The sequence below is a fragment of the Zeugodacus cucurbitae genome, chromosome 2 (genome assembly GCF_028554725.1).
Source record: "Zeugodacus cucurbitae isolate PBARC_wt_2022May chromosome 2, idZeuCucr1.2, whole genome shotgun sequence".
Lineage (NCBI taxonomy): Eukaryota > Metazoa > Arthropoda > Insecta > Diptera > Tephritidae > Zeugodacus > Zeugodacus cucurbitae.
This window is the reverse complement of record NC_071667.1, coordinates 4,472,209-4,493,074: the sequence shown is the minus strand read 5'-3', so window position 1 is coordinate 4,493,074 and position 20,866 is coordinate 4,472,209. Positions and strand designations below refer to the sequence as shown.

Sequence of the window (20,866 nt, the reverse complement as noted above, 5' to 3'; positions counted from 1 at the left end):
GTGTGTACTTTTCCTTCCGCGCCACCCGCGCCATTGGTATGCTGCCAGTGATTTCCTGCACAATTATTACTTTACATCACCTTCGTCTTTGCTGGCTTTAATTCTTTTTTATTTCATTTCATAAAAGAACTATTTGTATATTTCCTGTTTAATTTACTAACTTTCGTTCTCACTTAACTGACTCTGAATAGCCGCGTCGGTGGGGGACTGAGTGTGATGAGCGCGTTGTTTCATTTTCGAGATGCTTCCATTTTCACACTTTTCAATGCTTTAACAACAGCAACAACAACTAACAATAACGTAGCGGTAGTAGTATACAGTTCACACTGCCATCGTAGGGAAGGCGCATTGCATGTCGATTGAGCTTTCAAACAAGCTGCTGCTGGCCCCCTTGCCTTGATAGCTCATGTGTGAGATTATCGTAGCGCAACTTACAATGCAGATAATTTGATAATCGAGAAGAGGAAAAATAAAATTATATCGTGGCACGTTGTAAGTGGAATTGGTAAGTGTTGTCGTCATCGCTAAATTGAATAAGGACGGTGTGGTTGTGGTTGGTTGTTTTTTCTATTGACTTAAGGCGTCTGCATATATGTAAATACTAGTAATACTCCTGTGAATGTTAGTGCACTTATGGATCGAGAGTGGCTGTGGTTAATATATGTATATATGTTTAGTTTTTCACTTAAATATAATTTTACTATTTTATAATGAGCTTAGAAGAGCAAAATTCTAAAACTAATTATGCTCGTTTAATTATAGAAAACATGAGATGTAGTAATGTAAGCGATCGCAGTCATTTAACTATCTCCCTTACGCAATAGACAGAGCAAAGGAGAATAGGCTTTATTAGAACTTTAAAGACGATTGCTTTGAAATACCCAATGTTCATAATGGAAATACTAGGCTTTACTATCGTTAAGCAAATTTTTGTACTGTCGCAACATGTTACAAAGGGTGCACCTAACGCCTAACCACACCTAATCTCCACATTTAAACATGTTAGTTTTTCTATTGGATTTTATGCCTAATTTAGGGGTCTTAGTTATCTTATAAAAATTGGGTGTAGACCTTGGTCTAGACTTCTCCAATTACTGATTTTCACACATTTGAGTCAATCAAATGCCAAATGTATTAAAATTTGTTCATTTGGTTGGTATCCTCTCAAATGTTAAACCATCAATCTACAGAAACCAGATCTCAGGTGACCCCTTAAAATTTAAGCATATTAGAACTTATCTCACTCAGCAAATGCCAAAAAAAGCCTTTTAGGTGTCACGAGAGGTCAGGTTTGTTTACATTTTAAGGGGTCGTGAAGTGTGGTTTGATTAAATTTTTAGGGTTTAAGTGAGGGCAAGCAGGAGGTCAAGTTTGCTTACATTTTGTTGGCTCATGTGATGTCAAGCTACGGATCGTGCAAGATCAAGCTAAAGATCTTGAGAAATCAAGACAGGGGCATTGCGAGGATAAAGAGGCCAAGTATAGGTAGGGAAACTGGTCCGTGAATTGCCCAGAGTTCTTAAGCAAATTTTAATAATTAGTGCTAGCAATTTTTGAAAATCTCTAATTTCCATCTTCTAATGAATTTTGATTTTATATATAGAGAATTACACCGTTTCTTTATAGTTAGAGATTATTATGAAAAATTTCCTATTTTCATATATGACAGATACAGTGTTACGTAATATGTTTATTCATTCATATATTTATTTTCGATTATTTTATTAATATTATAATTCCGAAAACATTGGGAAGAAAGGGTTTCCATTTCTTTCCACATTTTTCATAGGCTACAAAATATTACTCGATTAGTTTCTTAATATCGAGGTATGCTTTACAAGACCAGCGTTCGATGCATGTTTCGACCAATATCACAAAGCCTTTGCCGTTAGGCGTGGGCTAAGAATAAAAGTGTACAGCTGCTGGCGTACGCCGATGATATTGATATCATCGGAAGCAACAACCACGCCGTTAGTTCTGCTTTTCCCGCCTGGATAAGAAAGCGAAGCGAATGGGTCTAGAGGTGAATCAGAATCACTTTTGCCAACAGGTGCTACTTTGGACTGAGTAGGCAATTGAGCAATTGAAAAGTAAAGTCCTCTCTCGACGAACCAAAATCAAACTCTTCAAGTCGCTTATCATTCCCGTCCTGCTTTATGGTGCAGAAGCTTGGACGATGTCAACATGACACTAGTTTTCGAGAGGAAAATTTTGCAAAAACCCGCAGACGTTGGAACGATGAGCTGTACGATTTATACGACGATATTGACATAGTTCAGCGAACAAAAAGACAGCGGCTACGCTGGCTAGGTCATGTTGTCCGAATGGACGAAAACACTCCAGCTGTGAAAGTGTTCGATGCAGTACCCACCGAAGGAAGCCGATGAAGGGGAAGCCCTCCACTCTGTTGGAGGGACCAAGTGGAGAGCGACCTGGTTACACTTGGGATATCCAACTGGCGCCGAACTGCGAAGGAGAGAGAAAAGTGGCGCACTATCGTCGATTCGGCTATAACCGGCTAAACAGTTGCAACGCCAATCACATATATACATACAATAAAAGAAAGCATAGCCAAAATGGAAGAAAAAGCTCAGATAGTCAAGTCTAAATTTCTCTGCTTGAGGAGCTTTAAATTGCAATTCTAACTCAATTATATAAAAAGTACTTATGTGCAAGTAGATATCATTAAGAATTTTACGCACACACACACACTGTCTATATTGTCCTTCACTGAACAAAAACATGCCTTACTGCTGCCGGCATGAATGCGCTTTTGTTTTGGAACAAAACATAACCCAGATTTACTTTGCGGAAGCTATGAATGAATAAACAAACCAAACTAAGAAGACTTCAATACGATTGCGAGAACGCTTTGCAAGATTCCCTCTCGTCTATATAGTGTGTGTGTGTGTGCGTGTGTGCGAAAGGGTATTCGAAATTAACAAAAAGCACATTACTAATAACATACGCGTATATATGTACAGATATATTTTATGTAACGATGGCAACAAAGCGTCAATTCATTCATAACCGAATGAGGACATTGAACTTCCGCATCAGAAGACTACTCATATACATATGTATGTATATGTGTACATAAGACACTATAAACTTGTTTATTACTGTGCAACCTGTACACATACAACAAAAACGTGCGTGTGTGTGTGCATGCCTTGGTATGAATGAAGAATTCGAATGCGTATTGGTCGTTAAGTGTGCAGAGCGCGGGTGATTTGCTACCACGGAGTATTCCCATATGGAGTAGAGTTTGTTGTAGTGTTCCTGTAAGTATTTGTTTTGCTCTATATACATATATTGTATGTATGTGTGTGTGTGTTTGTTGGAATGTATGCGTGTAAGTGAAAGGTATTTGAGCGCAACAGGCTGCTGTGTGGCGTGCCGGTGGAGATTTATGGCCAATAGTGAGTAAGACATACCACAGCCTGAAAGCGTTTAGCGGCTGTTGCTGCCACCCACGCGCCTTTGTTGACAAACAAAAGTGCAACACGTGCTGGCAACGACGGCAAATTGTTGCTGCAACTCGCTAACATTCAATGTATTTATTGTACATATACACAAAAGAACATTGGCTACGATGGAGGTGCAAGTGTGTGGGGCGCAGGCGTCAGATTCCTGTGAAGTCTGCGTTAACCAGCTGTCAAAAGTGACAGTGTCGCCGTTTGTATACTCACGTTTGTGTGTGTGTGTGCGTATTTTATAAGGGGAAAATATCGATTTTTACAAATCTCCATCACAGTTGGACACAAAATTGTTGAGAGCTTGAAGTGTAACAGGAAAAAATGGTAAAATATAGCGGTTTAACTATGTGTTAATGCATAAATAACAATTTTGCGTGCAAAACGTTAATTAAGAAACGTCAAAGGTGTACAAGTTGATATTCAATTCTGAGCCGTAGCAATAAATTGCATACTTCAGGGCGTGTGAGCAGCAAATGAACTCAGACTGAAGCACTTAAAATTAAACATTTTCAAAATTTGTTATTGTTTTACTAACAACAAACAAAGCAAACATTGCCGCTTTACGTGCGCTAATCAACGTCGCGCTGTTCAGTAATCAAGCGTCCAATTTAAAGATCCAACAATATGATTAAAATGCGACCATATGTGCCATCAAGCCGTATCGTCATACGTGACTCCATCGACGAGGAGATCAGTGACGATGTGGATGATGACGTCTTCATTAAGGATGCGCGCTCCGCCAAGGTAAGTATACACACCCCCTTTTTAAATAACTCCCACACACACACACTAACTATATATTCCCTTTTTTATCCACCAAACGACACAGTTGAGTGAGGAGAAGGGTCTGAAGCGCCCTCTAATGGCGCCGCGCCGTAAAAATGGTCGAATGCACAATTCGGTGCCGATTATGATGAAGCATCGTCGTTGTTGGCGTTGCTGTGAGCCTTTTTGCTATGGCCTTGCCGCACTGACTGTCCTTATTGCCTTGATAAGCCTCGCAGCGCTCATCCTTACTATGTTTCCCATACCATTGCAACGCTTTAAAGTGTGGCTAAAGCGCGAACCCACAGCGCCACCGGGCGCTGATTATGCCGGCGGTGGTCAAACGCTGGCATATGGCAGTAGTATGGGCACCGAGTTTGTGCCTTGCGCACAAGTCAGTGTGCAACGCTCGTGGTCGCGTATTTTTCCCCGCATGAACAGCGAGAGTCCAGTACGTAAGGCCGATTTAAATGGAGATGATATTGCAGATATAATTTTCGGATTCGGCGTTGGTGAGTTGCATGCATTGATAGCTAACCTGAATTGTATTCATCTTTTGCGGTTTCAGATGACAACATACAGTACGAGGGTTTTACGTTGCCCAAGTGTAAGTCCTCTCAAGGTGACGACGAAGTGCCTTGTGAAGGTGGCGTAATTGCCGTAAATGGTGCTACCGGCAGTTTACTTTGGCAGACATGGAGTGTGGCGAATGTTTTCTCGCTCCTATGTACATTGGATATTGATCTTGATGGCTATCCGGATTGTGTGGCCGCAGGCAGGCTGGGTGTAAGTTTGGTTTTGGCAGAAGTGTGAAATACTTCCATAATATCCATGGTATTAATTTGGTAATACTCTTCCACAGATGATATTCGCCATCAATGGCCGTAGCGGCAATAGCATTTGGGAGTTTCGTGAGGTGGAAGTGGAAACCAACTCGCCCATCGTAATGGATCTCTACACCATAAATGTCATACGTGATTTAGATGGCGACGAAATCGCTGATATACTTGCAGCGCATCTCGAGGAACGCGAAGAGTCCAAAGCGGGGCACATTAAGGTGATTTCTGGCAAGACGGGTAAAGTCATACGCACGATACCAACGCCGTTCAAAGAGGAAGTCTTTGTGCCTGTACAGGTGCTCACCAAAGAAGATGGCACCGAACTACTAATGATCATCACAGGCGGTCAAAATACACCGGGTGGTATCTATACAATACGCTTACTTTCCCTTATGCAATTTACAAGCGAAAAAGAGTTTACACCACTCTTTCAAAGCAAACACTCTGGCGTGATGGTGCCCGCTGTGATTACCGATATAACGGGAGATCACATAGCGGATATTGTTGCGGCATCATTCAATTCGTCAGTATTTGCCTTCGATGGGCGTAATTTCAGTATGTTGTGGAATTACACATTTCCGGCCAGTGAGAGCGTTAGCGCAATTGTACCAGGGCATTTCAATAATGATAATGTAACCGATTTCATGGTGAAATATAATACTGGACCGGGTTTCCCAGTATATTATTACTCGCAGACCACCATACTGGATGGCAAAACGGGCAAACCCCTGTTGGGTGCGATGATGACTGATTCCGGTGGTTCGAATAGCTTGTTGGGTGGTGTTTCGGTATCGCAGACTTTTGGTGGCGACTTCTTTTTGCACTGGCAAATGCAATGTAGGGATAAGTATAACGCGAAAGACGCTTATGAATTTATACCAGGTGAGAGCTTTGTAAAACCTGGATGGTGGGTACGCTTTTTTATTACATTTTGCAATCTCGTTTCAGACAGTGACATCATTTTACAATCACGTGCAGACACTTGCCGTTTACGTTACAACACTTCGACTGTGCTGAAACTTTACGCAATTGCGCGCCACATCGAACCACCAGGTGCTGTGATTTTTAGCACAGGTTAGTAAAGTGGAGTTTCATAAGAATATATTGTTTTGATATGTTTCCTTTTCATTCTTTATTAAGATGACATTGACGTACACCTCAATCGCACTCAACGCCCACAATATGCCAAACACAACTCGAAGTCTCCTTTAAAGCACCCTAAATTGCTGAAAAAACTGTTGGCCAATCGAGAGGAGCTGCTAAAGAAAATCGCTGCCAGCGCTGATTTAGAAAAGCTAGAGAAGGCGTCAAAGCATCAAAGTACGCCACACTACAAGGAGAATCCGCTGAGAAATCCGATATTAGATCAGGAGTTATTGCAAGAAATTCTACCAAATAACGAAATACCCGCCGATAACATGTACGACCCCGTTAAACAAAATAGCTATAGTAATTATTACGGAGCAGGTTATGCCGCCAATGGCAACGAACAATTACGTGAACCGGTAAATTTTTTTAAACATTTCCACTGCTTTCAATAAAAAAAACTTAATTTTTTTAGCAAAAAGACTACGAGTCCGCAGTTGGCTCGCATGTGCCCGAGGAATACGATACGCTCTACGCTGACAACGAAGTGCCGCAGCTGGTACCGCAGAATGAGCATCCTATACGGCTGCGCACGAAATATCCGGGAAATCGTGATGTGCGCAGTGACATTACATCCTTTGAGGATGAGCAGAATACTACACAAACCGTACCCACTGGTGGTGTGCCGCAAAATAACCTAGACAAACAGGAGCCACTTAGCTTATGGGATCTGGAAATGGAAAAGGAGGAGCGTGATGCTATTAAAGATTCACACAAATACGATTACTCGACAAACCAAGATGATACTAATAAAAAGAGTAAACGTAGTCGTCTAAGACGTGATGACATTACACAAACGAAAGTGACGGATGATACGGTCGCGACTTCTGCTAGTCCATCAACTAGCGATGAATCCGATGAATGGTTCCTATCCTCAATCTCATCGACGGGTGTGTTATTGAAGACGCTAAATGGTACACGTTCTTCGGTGGATTTTGCATTCGTGCTAAACATACGTGAGTCGGAAACGTATCCGCCACTCTTCTTGCCACAGGATCTGAATTGCGTTGAAGAGAAGATAAGCGCTTATAAAAGTATGGAACTAAACACGTTGGTTTCGATTAAATATCTAATATATTCATTTCCTTCTTAATTATCAAGGTTATACATTAGACAATATACGTATACTGCGAAAGCAATTCCTAAAGCAATGTCTAAGCGATCGTTTAGTGAACGTTTCACCGCATGTGCCGAAATATGAATCACAATTAATCGTCACACGAATCAGCATTTCGTGTACGTGTCATACGTTACAAAAGGGTCAGGTATGCTCTGAGCTGGATGACATACAGACGCAGCGTTGGACAGAGTACATGGGCAGTGATGGGCATGGTTATTATGCCAACTAAGTGTACGCGTAGATAAGTAATGAAAATTGGTGGGGGTGGAAGGAGAACGGTTTTATGCAAGCGCAAACTAACTCTAAATTTAATTAATTCTTTATTTTGGATTTTCAATTGCACAACAGTAATTTTAATATGTTATTTTAATTGATTTATACAAATATATACATACATATAATTTAAAGTTAAGGGGTGTTTACTATTCGTTGGAACGAAATATTAAGAAATTTGCAGATCGAAAGCGCGCTGGTGAAGATGAATTGCACCAAGCATTTGCCTTGTGCATGCTTTCTCTTTTAATTACTTTAATGCACTCTTTTAACTAAAATATTAGTATATAAAATAAAAATTAATTAAATCTGAAAGAATATTTAACTAAAATTTAAATAAAAAATATATATTTTTTTATGTCACCATAACAATAATTGTAGCCAAGAGAATATACTTTCAAATTGATTGAAATGAATTTAAGTTTTAATTTATATATACATATATGAAATTATTTTATGGTGAGAATTTAAATAATCTGATATTTATTGTGAATGTTTTTAAAGACCCATTCACAAATGTTTGACAGCTGTCGTAGCGCATATATGCTAGCCGACAGCAGCGACGTCGACTGAGGCAGTAGTAAGCGATTTATAAACCAGGCGACAGTGAAAAGTAAATTTCATTCAAAAAATAATAAATGTACTGCTAGTAATTACTATAATTGCAAATAAAATAGACGGCAGAGATGGGTATCTTGGATAAGATCTCAGAAATAGAGAAGGAAATTGCTCGTACTCAAAAAAACAAAGGTAAGCTGGTTAGCAGAATGTATGGTGTGGCCGCACTACACACTAGTCCGTGCTCCGCTGGCAAATTGTTGTTTTTATTGTCACAAACTCGCTTGTAGGTTAACTCTTGACGTAAAGTAAATAAAACCATTTTAAAAATTAAGTATGCTGATAATATTAATATCTTTAAATTATTTTTCATATACCAGCAACCGAATATCACTTGGGTCTTTTGAAAGCGAAGCTTGCCAAATATCGCTCTCAGTTATTGGAACCATCAAAAAAAGGTGAAAAGGGAGATGGTTTTGATGTTTTGAAAAGTGGTGATGCGCGAGTCGCGTTAATTGGTTTCCCTTCGGTTGGTAAGTCCACTTTGTTGTCTACGCTAACCAAGACTGAATCTGAAGCGGCCAACTATGAGTTCACCACGCTCACTTGTATCCCCGGTGTCATTGAGCACAAGGGTGCTAATATACAATTACTAGATTTGCCTGGAATTATAGAAGGTGCCGCTCAGGTAATTGTTTTTTTTTACAGAAATCACTTTTAACTAGTTTAATAACGAGTATTTTTTGATTTCCGCACAATTAAGGGTAAAGGTCGCGGTCGTCAGGTTATCGCCGTAGCGCGTACGGCCGATTTGGTCATCATGATGTTGGACGCTACCAAACCGAATGTACATCGTGATTTACTGGAACGTGAGTTGGAATCAGTGGGCATAAGACTCAACAAACGCAAACCAAACATTTACTTCAAGCAGAAGAAGGGTGGTGGCCTTAGCTTTAACTCCACATGTGCGCTGTCGCGTTGCAATGAGAAAATGGTACAAACTATTTTACACTCATTTAAAATTTTCAATGCGGAGGTACTGTTCCGCGAAGATTGTACTGAGGATGAATTTATCGATGTAGTGACGGCCAACCGTGTATATTTGCCCTGCTTGTACGTGTACAACAAAATCGATCAGATTTCAATTGAAGAGGTCGATCGTTTAGCGCGACAACCCAACTCGATAGTGGTCAGTTGCAACATGAAATTAAATTTGGACTACCTGTTAGAGGCCTTGTGGGATGCGTTGCAGCTAATAAGGGTTTATACAAAGAAACCAGGTGCACCACCAGATTTTGATGATGGTTTGATTTTGCGGAGGGTATGTTAAGTGAACACTTGTACTCGATAGAATTTTACATAAATGAAATTTCTGCATTTGTGTCTTTACAGGGTGTTACAGTTGAACATGTATGCCATGCTATACATCGTACACTAGCTGCTCAATTTAAATATGGACTTGTTTGGGGTACTTCCACAAAGTACTCGCCACAACGCGTTGGCATATCGCATATTATGGCCGATGAGGATGTCATACAAGTTGTTAAGAAATGATAAACACTGATGATATTTATTAAGAATATGCGTTGAGATTGTGTTGAACGTTGATTTTTCATTGGCGAATTATAGGCCTTCCAATAAACACTTTAATTACATTTATTATTACCTATTAAAAATATAAACATGTTCATAAAATCAGAGAGTAAAAAATAATTACTTTTGTATGTATTCCGGAAGAGTGTTGCGAAACATGCATAGAATAATGAACTATATCGCTTGCTAAATATAACAAATTGTTGCTGAGCAGTAGCTTAATACAAATTAATTTTATTACTATATACATATGAAGATGGGGAAGTTAATCAATCTTTTATTCGGGACAAATTGCAATATTTTAAGAAGCCAAATTTGTGTTTACTATTCAAAGAAATTATTTCAGAATTTTCAAAAAGTGCTTTCTTTTATTAAAAACGATTTGCAATAAAGTGTTAACGGTTATATCCAAACATTATCAGAGAAAACATTTCCTTAACAATATCATTCTCATTCACTCAATCATTTAGCACCAGCCGTCGCAGCGTTCCCAGTCCTTCCCGCCGCTGCTGCCGATGCGTTGTTAAAGCTCTTTCCAAATGCGCTCATTGCAGAAATATTGGAAAACGGTGTCGGTCCGCAGGTGATATTCGCTGTGTCGACCTTGCTTTCGGGATTGTCGATCTTGGCAAATACATTTGTAGTATCGCGCAGGCGATATTTTCGTAAGTTCAGGAATTGTTCTTTCTGCGTCTCCACTTTCTGGTGCAATTCGTGCAAACGTCCGGCGAGCGAAACGAAGCTCTCGTTTATTTGTCGGAAGCCACGTTTCAAATCGTCGGGGGATACTGTTTGCGGATTGGTTAGCGAGCGCATATGGTGCTCAGTTAACGCAATTTGCTGACGAAAGTTGATCAAATCCTGCTCATACTTGGCTACTAAACTGAGGAAGAATTGAAAGGGAGCTGTATTTTCAAATTGTAGCCCAGCTGGCGTATCCTGTGTACGCTGCGCCATTTCCACAGCCTGTATGGTTTTTGAGGTTTCCTTACGCAGCAGCTTTATTTGTTTGTAGTTGGTGTCCACCGAGTTGGAAATCTCCTGGAGTGCCCATTGGATATTGTTTATTTCGTTGGATACATTGGACAGTTTCGAAGTAGATGTGCGTCCAATATCTGAGGAAAGTGTTTTTTGTGCTTTTATGTGCGATTTAAGAGTGTCAACAGTTTTTGCGATCTCATCTGGCACAATAGTTTCTTTTATCTGCAAATAAAATCATTAAAAGACAATTCAATATGAAAAGCAACAAATTTACCTTGACGCTGTCTTGTTTTAGATCGCCCGCTTTTGGTTGCGTTGAACTTACATCAACACCACCCAGACCAACAAACGGTGTAGCAGTCGCCGTGGTTGAGGTGGCAGCTGGCTTCCACATTCCGCCTGTTGCAACTGAAGTTGTTGTTGTGCCGAAATTTAAACTAGCGGATGTCGTTGTGCCTGCGGGTTTACCAAACGACAAACCACCACCTAGACCACTGAAACCGAGCGTCGGTGCAGTTGATGTCGCCGTACTCGTAGCAGCCGTACCACCAAGTCCGCCAAAACCAAATGCTGGTGCTGCACTCGTTGGCGCATTCGCTGTTGTAGCTGTTCCCCCCAAACCACCAAAGTTAAAAGACGGTGCTGCGCTGCTGACGGCTGTTGCACCGAATGTGGGAGCCGCTGTACCAAAGGTGGGCGCTACAGCGGCAGTAGGTGGAGCCCCAAAAGCAGGTGCTGCAGTTGTAGCACTTGCACCAAATGGTGCTACGGTCGCTGTTGGATTTGCGGTTGCTCCAAATGCAGGCGCTTGTGCCGTCGTAGCTGCTCCAAATCCGGTTGCGCCAAAGCCGGTGGTGGCAGTTGCAGCATTCGCACCAAACGTAGGCGCTGCAGCAGCTCCAAATGCTGGCGTGCTAGCTGCGGCCGGTGCTGCAGAAGTGCCGAAACTAAAACCAGCCGCCTGTTGTTGTGACGGGTTTCCAAAAGAAAATCCAGACATGTTCACAGTTGCTTTGCTAATATCTCAACAATTAATTTATTTTCACGATTTTTTTTCTGAAAACACTTAATAATTTAATAAGTTTATGAAATACTCTTTAAATTTTTAGCGCGAGCATTTGAGCTAATTTGTTGCTGTTGACAGCTGCTTACAAAAGGATTGTCAGTAAACTATTGCGAGTGTAATCAATTCACAATAACTGGAAACCAGTAGTGGTATTTTTTAGACTAGTTTTTCAAATTTTATGAAACTATGAAGGAATATTTGAAATAAGATGAATAATGGCAAATATTTGAAAATAAGGAAGTAACAAAATATTAACAATTATTCATTAAAATTTTAAACATAATAAAAGTTATCTATTGAAAATGCAATAAGAGAAAAAATCTTTAAATAAATATTTAATAATTTATTATTATTGTAAATAGTGCAAGGAAATCTAAATGTGTTTTTATTAAATTTTTATTTATTGTCGTGCTTACTTATAATATATGAGTAAATATTATTATTATTTATATAATTTTGATTCCAAAGATGCTGCTTTGTAATTCTAATCAAATTTTTTACAATTCATTGGACTTGCTAAATTCCCTTGAAATCTACATATACACATATGTATGTATGTTTATACTTACATATGTATGTTATCAGTGTTTATTGGAGTTTTTTTTGCCTTCGAAGGAAATTAAATGCGTTCACAAGTATACTCATTGTATGTAGAGATGTTGATATAGGCATTAATATAATATATATCTAATAATTTTTCTTATCTATATATAATATATAAGGGAATACAGGCATAGGCTATACATATGCATAAATTCAAAATCAAGCTGAAGTCATGAGTAAAAGTGTTTGTGGCGGCGCGTCTACTTTCTTCCAAACAATTGTGCATCCGTAAGATGTCATGAAACGGAAGAGGAACTGCGTTTTTTACTTTCAGTAGCCTGACGCCATTATTTCAAAAGGCGATTGATAACACGAGCGGGGCAAATGTGTGCAACACAACCTTTCATCATGTTTGAGCAGCGTTTAACTCCTTCTGCTCAAAACTTCGCGTCAGTAAGCAAACGAAGTCCGCACCAGACACCGACAACGTAACCATACATGCTTGCCAACAAAAATAACGCGTCGCGTTTAAAACCCAGCCACAGCCAGCATTTTGACAAGGATATGAACGGTATTCTATTATGCGCGAGCATTTAAGCGCGAAAAACGCCCCATTAAGATATAACAAAGATTATTATATTGTAATACCATTTGTGAATTTCGCGCTTTGCTAAACGCCCAAAAGGCTGCAACAAAATTGAAAATTTTCATATGAAAATCTGCGAAGCTGGGGTTAAGCATGCCGAGATGGTTTCTTTCTTCCTGGAAGGGTAGAGACACATCATTAGAGCAGCTATTATCGTCAAATTAAGTGTTGAAGGGAGCGATAAACGTTGCTGGCTACGAAGTGGAGCGCAGAGAAGCGCACAACTTAAACAAATGCTTACTTTCGAAACGCGTATCTCCGCGCCGCGATAAGAGCTATGTGATGTGATGGGTGGGTGGGACTGTTATGCAGGTCGTTCTGCACTTTGAAAAAAATGTTACAAAGTTGACAGATGTACTTTTATAATAATCGAGTATTAAAATTCCTTACAATGTCGATTCTACTTTTTTTACCCACGCTCTTCGTCATTTTTTAGGATGGGTCCTAAAAGAGAACTTAACTTCTCTAGCGCCATCTGAGCGGAAAGTAATTCTCTCCGGTAAGAATTAGAAGATATGTCAACAGCAAATGGAAGTCATGGCTGAACTGTGCAGACTGCTTAATTGAAATTTGGAGATCATGTTATTCAACAACTAACCCATTAGGCTCGTTTCTTTTCCTATTCTAAAGATCAATGGATTGATTGATTGAATTGTTTACTTTAGTCTAAGTTTACGACTGAAGATGTTCACTACTTAAAAAATGTTGGACTTCATTCAGTGAATCGCCTGTTCTCTTCTTACGGAAATAAGCTTTGGTATTTATATCTTCGGTAAATTGTCAGACCCTTCATAGGAATTTACTAGCACTCTTTCTCCTTGCAAACATTTCAAGCTCTTCGCATATACGCATATTGGCCTCCATCTTTATTGCATGAAAATGCAGCTTCATTTCTTTGTAATTCTCGATAATCTCTTGGATTATTAAGCCGAAGATTAAATAACTTCCAGTTATAGCTGCATAAGCTGCTAGTTATTATGACTAAAAATGCTATTTGCTACAGTTCCCACACCTAAGTTGCCATATCCATTTGAAGCTTGACTATCTTAGCACAAATATGGTTATTGCTCATTAACCATGCGCCACCACCAACGGCAACGACAACGACAACGCATCGTTATCCGATCTTTTGTTTCATGCTCAGTCATCGGTTTTTAGTGGTTATTTTCGTTTAACGTTTCGTTGAACACAATAACCGTTAGGATTTTATTCGCGTTTCATTAACTGGTCATGGCTATTGGAACTATGGCCACCACGGAACATGCGTGTGTCCTTAAATAGATACGCCATAGGCGTATAGCGCGTAAACTGCCACGAAAATGACTGCCGTATGAAAGTTAATTAAATGCGAAATGGCAATCTGATAGCCAAATGAAGCCGGCGGTTCTTATCGCCGAGAAAATTGCCGCAAAAAATGCCGAACTACAAATGTTGCTTGTTTTGAATAGAAATGGAGCAGATGATATGAAAGATTTCCCAAATTTGTGGTCGAACGAATTACAGTTGCACATATGTTACCGTTTTTATTGAGCCACATTCCGGTTTTACTTTGCTCATTTATGCCATTATTTCATTATGCTTCTTGTATGTAAATTGATTCAAATTTCCAAATTTCGACGAAATGTACCATGAGACTATGTGAAGCCTTTACAATCGACGAAAAGAGAGAATCTACTACTTACACTTGAAATACATCCTTCGAGGTAAGCAGATTTTGAAGTACCTGTTGGGCAAGCTCCATTGATGACCCCTAATCTTCTTCTTCTTGACTGGTGTAGAAACCGCTTACGCGGTTATAGCCGAGTCCACAACAGCGCGCCACGCATCTTTTCTTTTGGCAGTTTGGCGCCAATTGGTAATATCAAGTGAAGACAGGTCCTTCTCCATCTGGTCCTTCCATCGGAGTGGAGGTCTCCCTCTTCCTCGGCTTCCACCAGCGGGTACTGCATCGAAAACTTTCTGAGCTGGGGCACTTTCGTCCATTCGAACAACATGACCCAGCCAGCGTAGCCGCTGTCTTTTTATTCGCTGGACTATGTCTATGTCGTCGAATAACACATACAGCTCATCATTCCATCTTCTGCGGTATTCGCCGTTGCCAATGTTTAAGGGACCATAAATCTTCCGCAAAACCTTTCTCTCGAAAACTCCTAGTGCCGTCTCATCGGATGTTGACACCGTCCACGCTTCTGCACCATAAATTAGGACGGGAATGATGAGGGACTTGTAGAGTTTAGTTTTTGTTCGCCGAGAGAGGACTTTACTTTTCAATTGCCTACTCAGTCCACAGTAGCACCTGTTGGCAAGAGTGATTATGCGTTGGATTTCAAGGCTGACATTATTATCGGTGTTAATGCTGGTTCCTAGGTATACGGAATTATCTACAACTTCAAAGTTATGACTGTCAACAGTGACGTGGGAGCCAAGACGCGAATGCGCTGACTGTTTGTTTGATGACAGGAGATATTTCGTCTTGTCCTCGTTCACCACCAGACCCATTCGCTTCGCTTCCTTATCCAGGCGGGAAAAAGCAGAACTAACGGCACGGGTGTTGTTTCCAATGACATCATCGGCGCACGCCAGTAGCTGTACACTTTTATAAAAAATTGTATCTTCTCTGTTTAGCTCTGCGGCTCGAACTATTTTTTCCAGCATCAAGTTAAAGAAGTCGCACGATAGTGAGTCACCTTGTCTGAAACCTCGTTTGGTATCGAAAGGCTCGGAGAGGTCCTTCCCGATCCTGACGGAGCTTTTGGTGTTGGTCAACGTCAGCTTACACAACCGTATTAATTTTGCGGGGATACCAAATTCAGACATCGCGGCATAAAGGATGGAGGATGGAGTCATATGTAGAAGTTCACGTAAGTGAGGAAAGTATCGGACTGTGATTCACTTGGGAGTGACCAGGAACAATTCTTTTGCATGTGGCTAAAGTAGCTCACGACTTCCGGTCTTAGACCAAGTATCCTCTGGGTAGCCAACAGATATCCGTCTGGAAGCGAGCTAAAGTGAGAAGGCGAATCCCGCTTATGCGGTTGTGCGTAGGGTTTGGGACCCAACACATAAAAACGAATAATCAATGAATAAGAAACAACACCCACGGATGACCCCTAATGGTCAAGAAATATTAAATGAAGCTCATGGGGACGTACAAAGAAGAAGGAAAACGGAATAGGTATAAGATACATTCTGCATTGAAAGGTTAATAAAATTGAAGGCGATCGCAATGATTTGTATTTAGAATATGAAACTTATTAGCAGTCTGATTAAGTGGCATAAGACTCACAGGATATGAACATAGCCGATCCTATGAGTTCATTACAGTGCCTTAAGTGAAGGGAAGCTTTTGAAAAATGAGAACGAAAAGACTACGATTAGACTGATGCCTAATAAATTCCAGCGACTGTGCAATCTAGTTTCTACTGCTCTAAAAATACGATCTCGACCAAAGGATTGATTCCTCTTGAGATTGGAAAATAAAAACTGAAAATTACTAAATAAATGACAATTTATCAAATGTGTATTTGTGCAACGTAATTGAGAGGTGAACAGCATACTGCGGCATGAAGAAGCACTAATGACCGACAGTTAACGCGTGAGTGAGTGGGCGGCGCAGTTCATTTGTGTTTCGTGTGGCACTGATTGACGCGATAAAACCGTTAATAGAACAGCAATTACAAGACAATTGTGCAAAAACTTTTCGAACAAGACAATCAGTGTACACTCAACACAAAATAAATAACAAATACAACACAGCGACAGAAGACACAAGACAGAAGTCATACAATTTTGTGAATTGTTGTGCGCCAATAATGAATGAAGCATAAATCTAAAATGAGCAACAATAATAAATCAAAGCCATAGAAGAAGCCACAAGCATATTGTGCGTCACTAATAAAAACTACAACAAAAATAATATAGAAACAAGGACTGGACAACACAATTTACATGCTGGGCAATGTTGATGAATTGAGTTGACAGACGGAGTGCGATGAAGGCAAAATGCCAACAGTGGAAGGCGCGCTGCGCAAAGCGTTAAAACAAAGTGTGTGTGTGTGTGGCTCTCTGCCGCGAAATTTACATAAGAAATTCATTAAATTAGCAGCGAAATGTCAAAAGCTTGACTAATTTAATTGTGAATTAAACGGTGATAAAGTGAACGGAAAGTGACTGGTGTAAACTTTAAGATTATCGCAATGTGGCAATTTGACAAATTTCATTTAAGGCAACGGGAAACGGAAGGCGACGACAAATCACCGACAGAAGTATAACATATCTACGTAACAGCAGTGTACAACAGTGAGTGTGGCTCTCAAACGGAAAGTGTAGTAATTGAACCGGCAAAGAAAAATTAACAAAAAATCGCTGAAAAAACGAAAATGATAAAGTGTGTGCAGAATTAATGACAGCAAGTGTCAGACGCAAACCTTTAAACATGCAATCAAAGTCAAAAACCGATACAGGCAGCTGATGGAGTGCGTCAAGTGCTGTGACAGTTGCAAGCGCCGTAGGGAAGTAAAAACTGAAGCGTAAAATATAAAGTGGAATCAGAAGAACATAAGTGCCAATGCGCTGTTGATTTAAGTGTTCTGTGTTTCGATTGTTGGATGATGGTGTGAGTTTAAGGACAATGACCAGATGCTGCAACGCGGTTAGTTGCGAACCAGAGCGCAGGGGTGTTTTGTTGTGTAAATAAAAAGTGATGGATACAAATAATGCAACTTCCGCTGGTGGAGCCAATGCCCGCAAGCGCTAACGATGTGTTGTATAAATAAGCAAATAATAATAATAACAAGCAAATATACTATGTCTTCAAGTAAAAATGGGAGCATAAACAATGTAATTGCCCCCAAAGCGTCGACGGTATCATCTTTGTGTGGCCACCCATCTTTTGAAACTGAGTCTGACTCTGACTCTGTAGGTGAGTGTCCTGGGGCTGTGTGGGTATACAGTGGGGATTTTTCGCCGTTTAACTGCTGATGCTATTAATCACACTCGAACAGTAGCTGTAGTGTCAATAAAACAACAACAACTAGCAACTTCATTGGTTGGTTGCAGTGCTTCCCCAACAACTGCATGACCATGAGTGATAAACTACAAGCGCTTTTGGCACTTACTGCTGCGAACTTTTTAGCCGCCGGTTAAATTGTCAAACAATGACAGATGTTGGTATTGGTCGCTGTCAAATGTGGAGTTCATCTAGCAACGGTCGGCGTTGGCTGTTCACGTTCTTGTATGCGCTCTGCCAAGGGCTCGTTTGCGCTCGTTCGTTTGGAAGTCTGCTGTACAAAGTGATGCTGCGCAAAGTTTTGTTTGTGATAACAGCGATGTGATTGTAACGTGGCACAGTGTTTTAAGCATGATGAAAACTCGAACATTTCTGCTCAAGTGAAGGCAAGTGAGTAAAAAATAAATGATAAATTATATTTTATCATAACTAAATTTTTATTTTATTGAAATCATATGTCTTTATTATTAATTTTTATTCTTATTTTTAATATTTAGTTAATATGAAAGTTTAATCTGCTTATTTCCGTTAAAATTTTAGTTGTCCTTCAGCTACATTAGCTTCCATTGATCACTGGAAATGTAAATTTATGTATACTTCCTTTAGGCAATGGCGAAAACAGTACCCCTATTTCTTTTTGCTAGCAGTAAAATTCCTCATGCTATGAATATATTGCTACTATTGTTATTATTGCCTAAGTTCATTATTATTGTTTGCATTCATCATTGCATTGCAATTTTCGCCATATATTCGAATCATCATCTGCTATTCAGCCATTTCATTCACTCCACCATATGTTGTGCATTAGCTGGCAGTTTACATCCCCTATCCCCTTCTTCAAACATATTCGTACATATCCACCCTAAACTCGTTCCGCTTTCAGCGATTTTGGCAATTGCTGGCATAAATCGAAGCCACCAATCGTTGGGCTGCTTAACTGTCAACGGCTTGAAATCATCCATACAAATATTGTCACAACCGCCATCGATAAAGTTGTTTTTGTTGTCGCTGTTATGGCTTGGAAGTGATAAAGTAGCTGTGAGTGAATAGTGTCGATTGATTTCATAAATTTTTGCCGGAAAACGAAACGGATGTGATACGTTTGCGGAAAGAACGAATGTGTGAGTGGTTCTTGACAATGAACCACGCGCAGTTTTTGAGGTGGTTTATGATGCTCTGATTATCATGTAAGATACATAAGATGGAATTCGGAATATAAGAATACACAGAACTGACTGATCTTTAAGTTTAAGATTTTTTGAAGATTTTTGTTGAGCCAGAAATGGGTCTCATCGCTGAACAGAATTTTGTTCGAAAAGGTAGGATGTTCTTGGAACTTTTTAAGAGCCCATAGAGCGAAGCGATGTCGTTTGGAGGTCTCTAGTCTTTTCATGATCAAATGCCAAACAATAGCATGACAACTTGACATGATTCACGCGTGATCTGACAAACAAAGGCTGTTGAAAAAGGATCTACTTGGAACACCCGATATTTTGAACTCCATCGAAAGGTTTCGTCAAAACTATGAAAAGTAGCCTTTGAAAGCCAGAAGTTTTGTCTATGATATTAAATTTTTATTTAAAAAAAAAAAACATCAATTTATGTTACAGATCCGGATGTTTAAAGTTTTGTAACTGTAGCAAAATGTGAAACTGTGTCCATTTCTATTTTATGTTAAGTGATGCGTTGATTTTATTTATATTTTTTGTCTTATTTTGAAGTAAGAGCTTCCTCAGTAATATGAAGGAATGTTGCAGCTGTTGTTTTACTAAACTTCCTTTGCAACTTTGGTAAACTCTATTAACACAACACCAGCATATTATGTGCCGAACCACTGAAAAGCAAACAAGTGATTAACTCAAAAGTAAAAGGCCACACAGAGTTCACTGGCAACCGGGCAGAATGGCAGCTCACTGAAAGTTCATCAACAAAAAAAGGTCCATTTTGGTTGCGGAAGTGACTCTTTTTTGCTTCAATCAACTCAGACTCAACTGCAGCATGGTTGCTTGGTGGACGGACATCAGTAGCTGCTCTTAGAAATGACAAATATTAAATACCAAATTAATGCTAAATATTTCAAGCTTTCCCTCATAAGACCCAACAGTCACTGCAAAATGGACAAAATTAAAAACACCAAACAAACTTCGTACAAATAAAGAGCGAGGTTGGTGTAGTGATAATAGCGCTAATATGCGCACATGCCAACCAAAGACCACAGTAGTGGCTGTGGAATGATGTGCAGAGTGAACGGACTATCACTGCTGGATGCCTATCTGTAGGAGCAGGCAGTTTACGGGGGAATTCGCGTTCGACGCGCGAAAATACAGTTACTCAAACTTCGATGAACGCAGTTATAGCCATGTTTTTGTTGTTGTTGCAGCAGCTTGAAATTCCGCGACTGCAAGTTTGTCGCAATGTTGTGGTGAAGCACTGCATGCTTGACTGGCTCCACCAAAATGCTGCCGCAGCCATGGTCATGTGTTTCGTGAATTCATAGTGCTGTGTAGCAGTTACTGGCCTTTGAGTTAGCAAATTTCTGGCCACACGATAATACAGAGTGCAACGATGATGATCCTTCCTACCACTTCCACTCGCCTCTTCAAATCGACCGCAAATTTGGCTGCTAACGGCGACTAGCTGTGCTAGTGATTTCTGCATGATTTCCTCGGCGCTAACATTGTTGTTGGTATTGTTGGCGCATGATATTATTGTTGTTGACATTTGTTAGTGCTGCTGGTGATGATGAAGTAGTTCCTTTTGTACACATGCATGCATGCCAACTCATTCGGGATTACATGCATACGAGCGCGAGTGTGAGTGTAGTTTGTTTGGCGACATTGCAACATGCC

At 40.0% G+C, this 20,866-nt stretch overlaps 3 protein-coding genes across 3 annotated transcripts; 2 read left to right on the top strand and 1 right to left on the bottom strand.

The window, feature by feature from the left end:
* The first annotated feature begins 3,716 nt into the window (after positions 1 to 3,716).
* Positions 3,717 to 7,773, top strand: LOC105221527 (uncharacterized). The gene is made up of 8 exons (XM_011198575.3): positions 3,717 to 4,223; positions 4,309 to 4,756; positions 4,813 to 5,030; positions 5,107 to 5,965; positions 6,032 to 6,157; positions 6,224 to 6,588; positions 6,645 to 7,263; positions 7,331 to 7,773. Exons 1-8 carry the CDS (start codon positions 4,104 to 4,106, stop codon positions 7,576 to 7,578), a joined length of 3,003 nt encoding a protein of 1,000 aa, XP_011196877.2. The 5' UTR covers positions 3,717 to 4,103; the 3' UTR covers positions 7,579 to 7,773.
* Positions 7,774 to 8,162: 389 nt separating this feature from the next.
* Positions 8,163 to 9,995, top strand: Nup58 (developmentally-regulated GTP-binding protein 2). The gene is made up of 4 exons (XM_011198576.3): positions 8,163 to 8,372; positions 8,561 to 8,868; positions 8,944 to 9,501; positions 9,573 to 9,995. Exons 1-4 carry the CDS (start codon positions 8,309 to 8,311, stop codon positions 9,732 to 9,734), a joined length of 1,092 nt encoding a protein of 363 aa, XP_011196878.1. The 5' UTR covers positions 8,163 to 8,308; the 3' UTR covers positions 9,735 to 9,995.
* Positions 9,996 to 10,110: 115 nt separating this feature from the next.
* On the bottom strand, positions 10,111 to 11,944 carry LOC105221529 (nuclear pore complex protein Nup58). Its single transcript, XM_011198577.3, has 2 exons — positions 11,029 to 11,944; positions 10,111 to 10,976 (listed from the first exon to the last, which is right to left on the bottom strand). The coding sequence occupies exons 1-2, from the start codon at positions 11,752 to 11,754 to the stop codon at positions 10,236 to 10,238; spliced, it is 1,467 nt and encodes a 488-aa protein (XP_011196879.1). The 5' UTR covers positions 11,755 to 11,944; the 3' UTR covers positions 10,111 to 10,235.
* Between the last annotated feature and the right edge of the window lie 8,922 nt (positions 11,945 to 20,866).

Bases quoted from the DNA above. Each gene is read 5' to 3' on its own strand.
- LOC105221527 (XM_011198575.3), top strand. From the start codon at position 4,104: ATGATTAAAATGCGACCATATGTGCCATCAAGCCGTATCGTCATACGT. The intron at 5,031-5,106 runs GTAAGTTTGGTT...ACTCTTCCACAG, and splicing joins TGGCCGCAGGCAGGCTGGGT to ATGATATTCGCCATCAATGG. The intron at 6,589-6,644 runs GTAAATTTTTTT...TAATTTTTTTAG, and splicing joins ACGAACAATTACGTGAACCG to CAAAAAGACTACGAGTCCGC.
- Nup58 (XM_011198576.3), top strand. From the start codon at position 8,309: ATGGGTATCTTGGATAAGATCTCAGAAATAGAGAAGGAAATTGCTCGT. The intron at 8,373-8,560 runs GTAAGCTGGTTA...TTCATATACCAG, and splicing joins TCGTACTCAAAAAAACAAAG to CAACCGAATATCACTTGGGT. The intron at 9,502-9,572 runs GTATGTTAAGTG...GTGTCTTTACAG, and splicing joins ATGGTTTGATTTTGCGGAGG to GGTGTTACAGTTGAACATGT.
- LOC105221529 (XM_011198577.3), bottom strand. From the start codon at position 11,754: ATGTCTGGATTTTCTTTTGGAAACCCGTCACAACAACAGGCGGCTGGT. The intron at 10,977-11,028 runs GTAAATTTGTTG...TTTTATTTGCAG, and splicing joins TAAAACAAGACAGCGTCAAG to ATAAAAGAAACTATTGTGCC.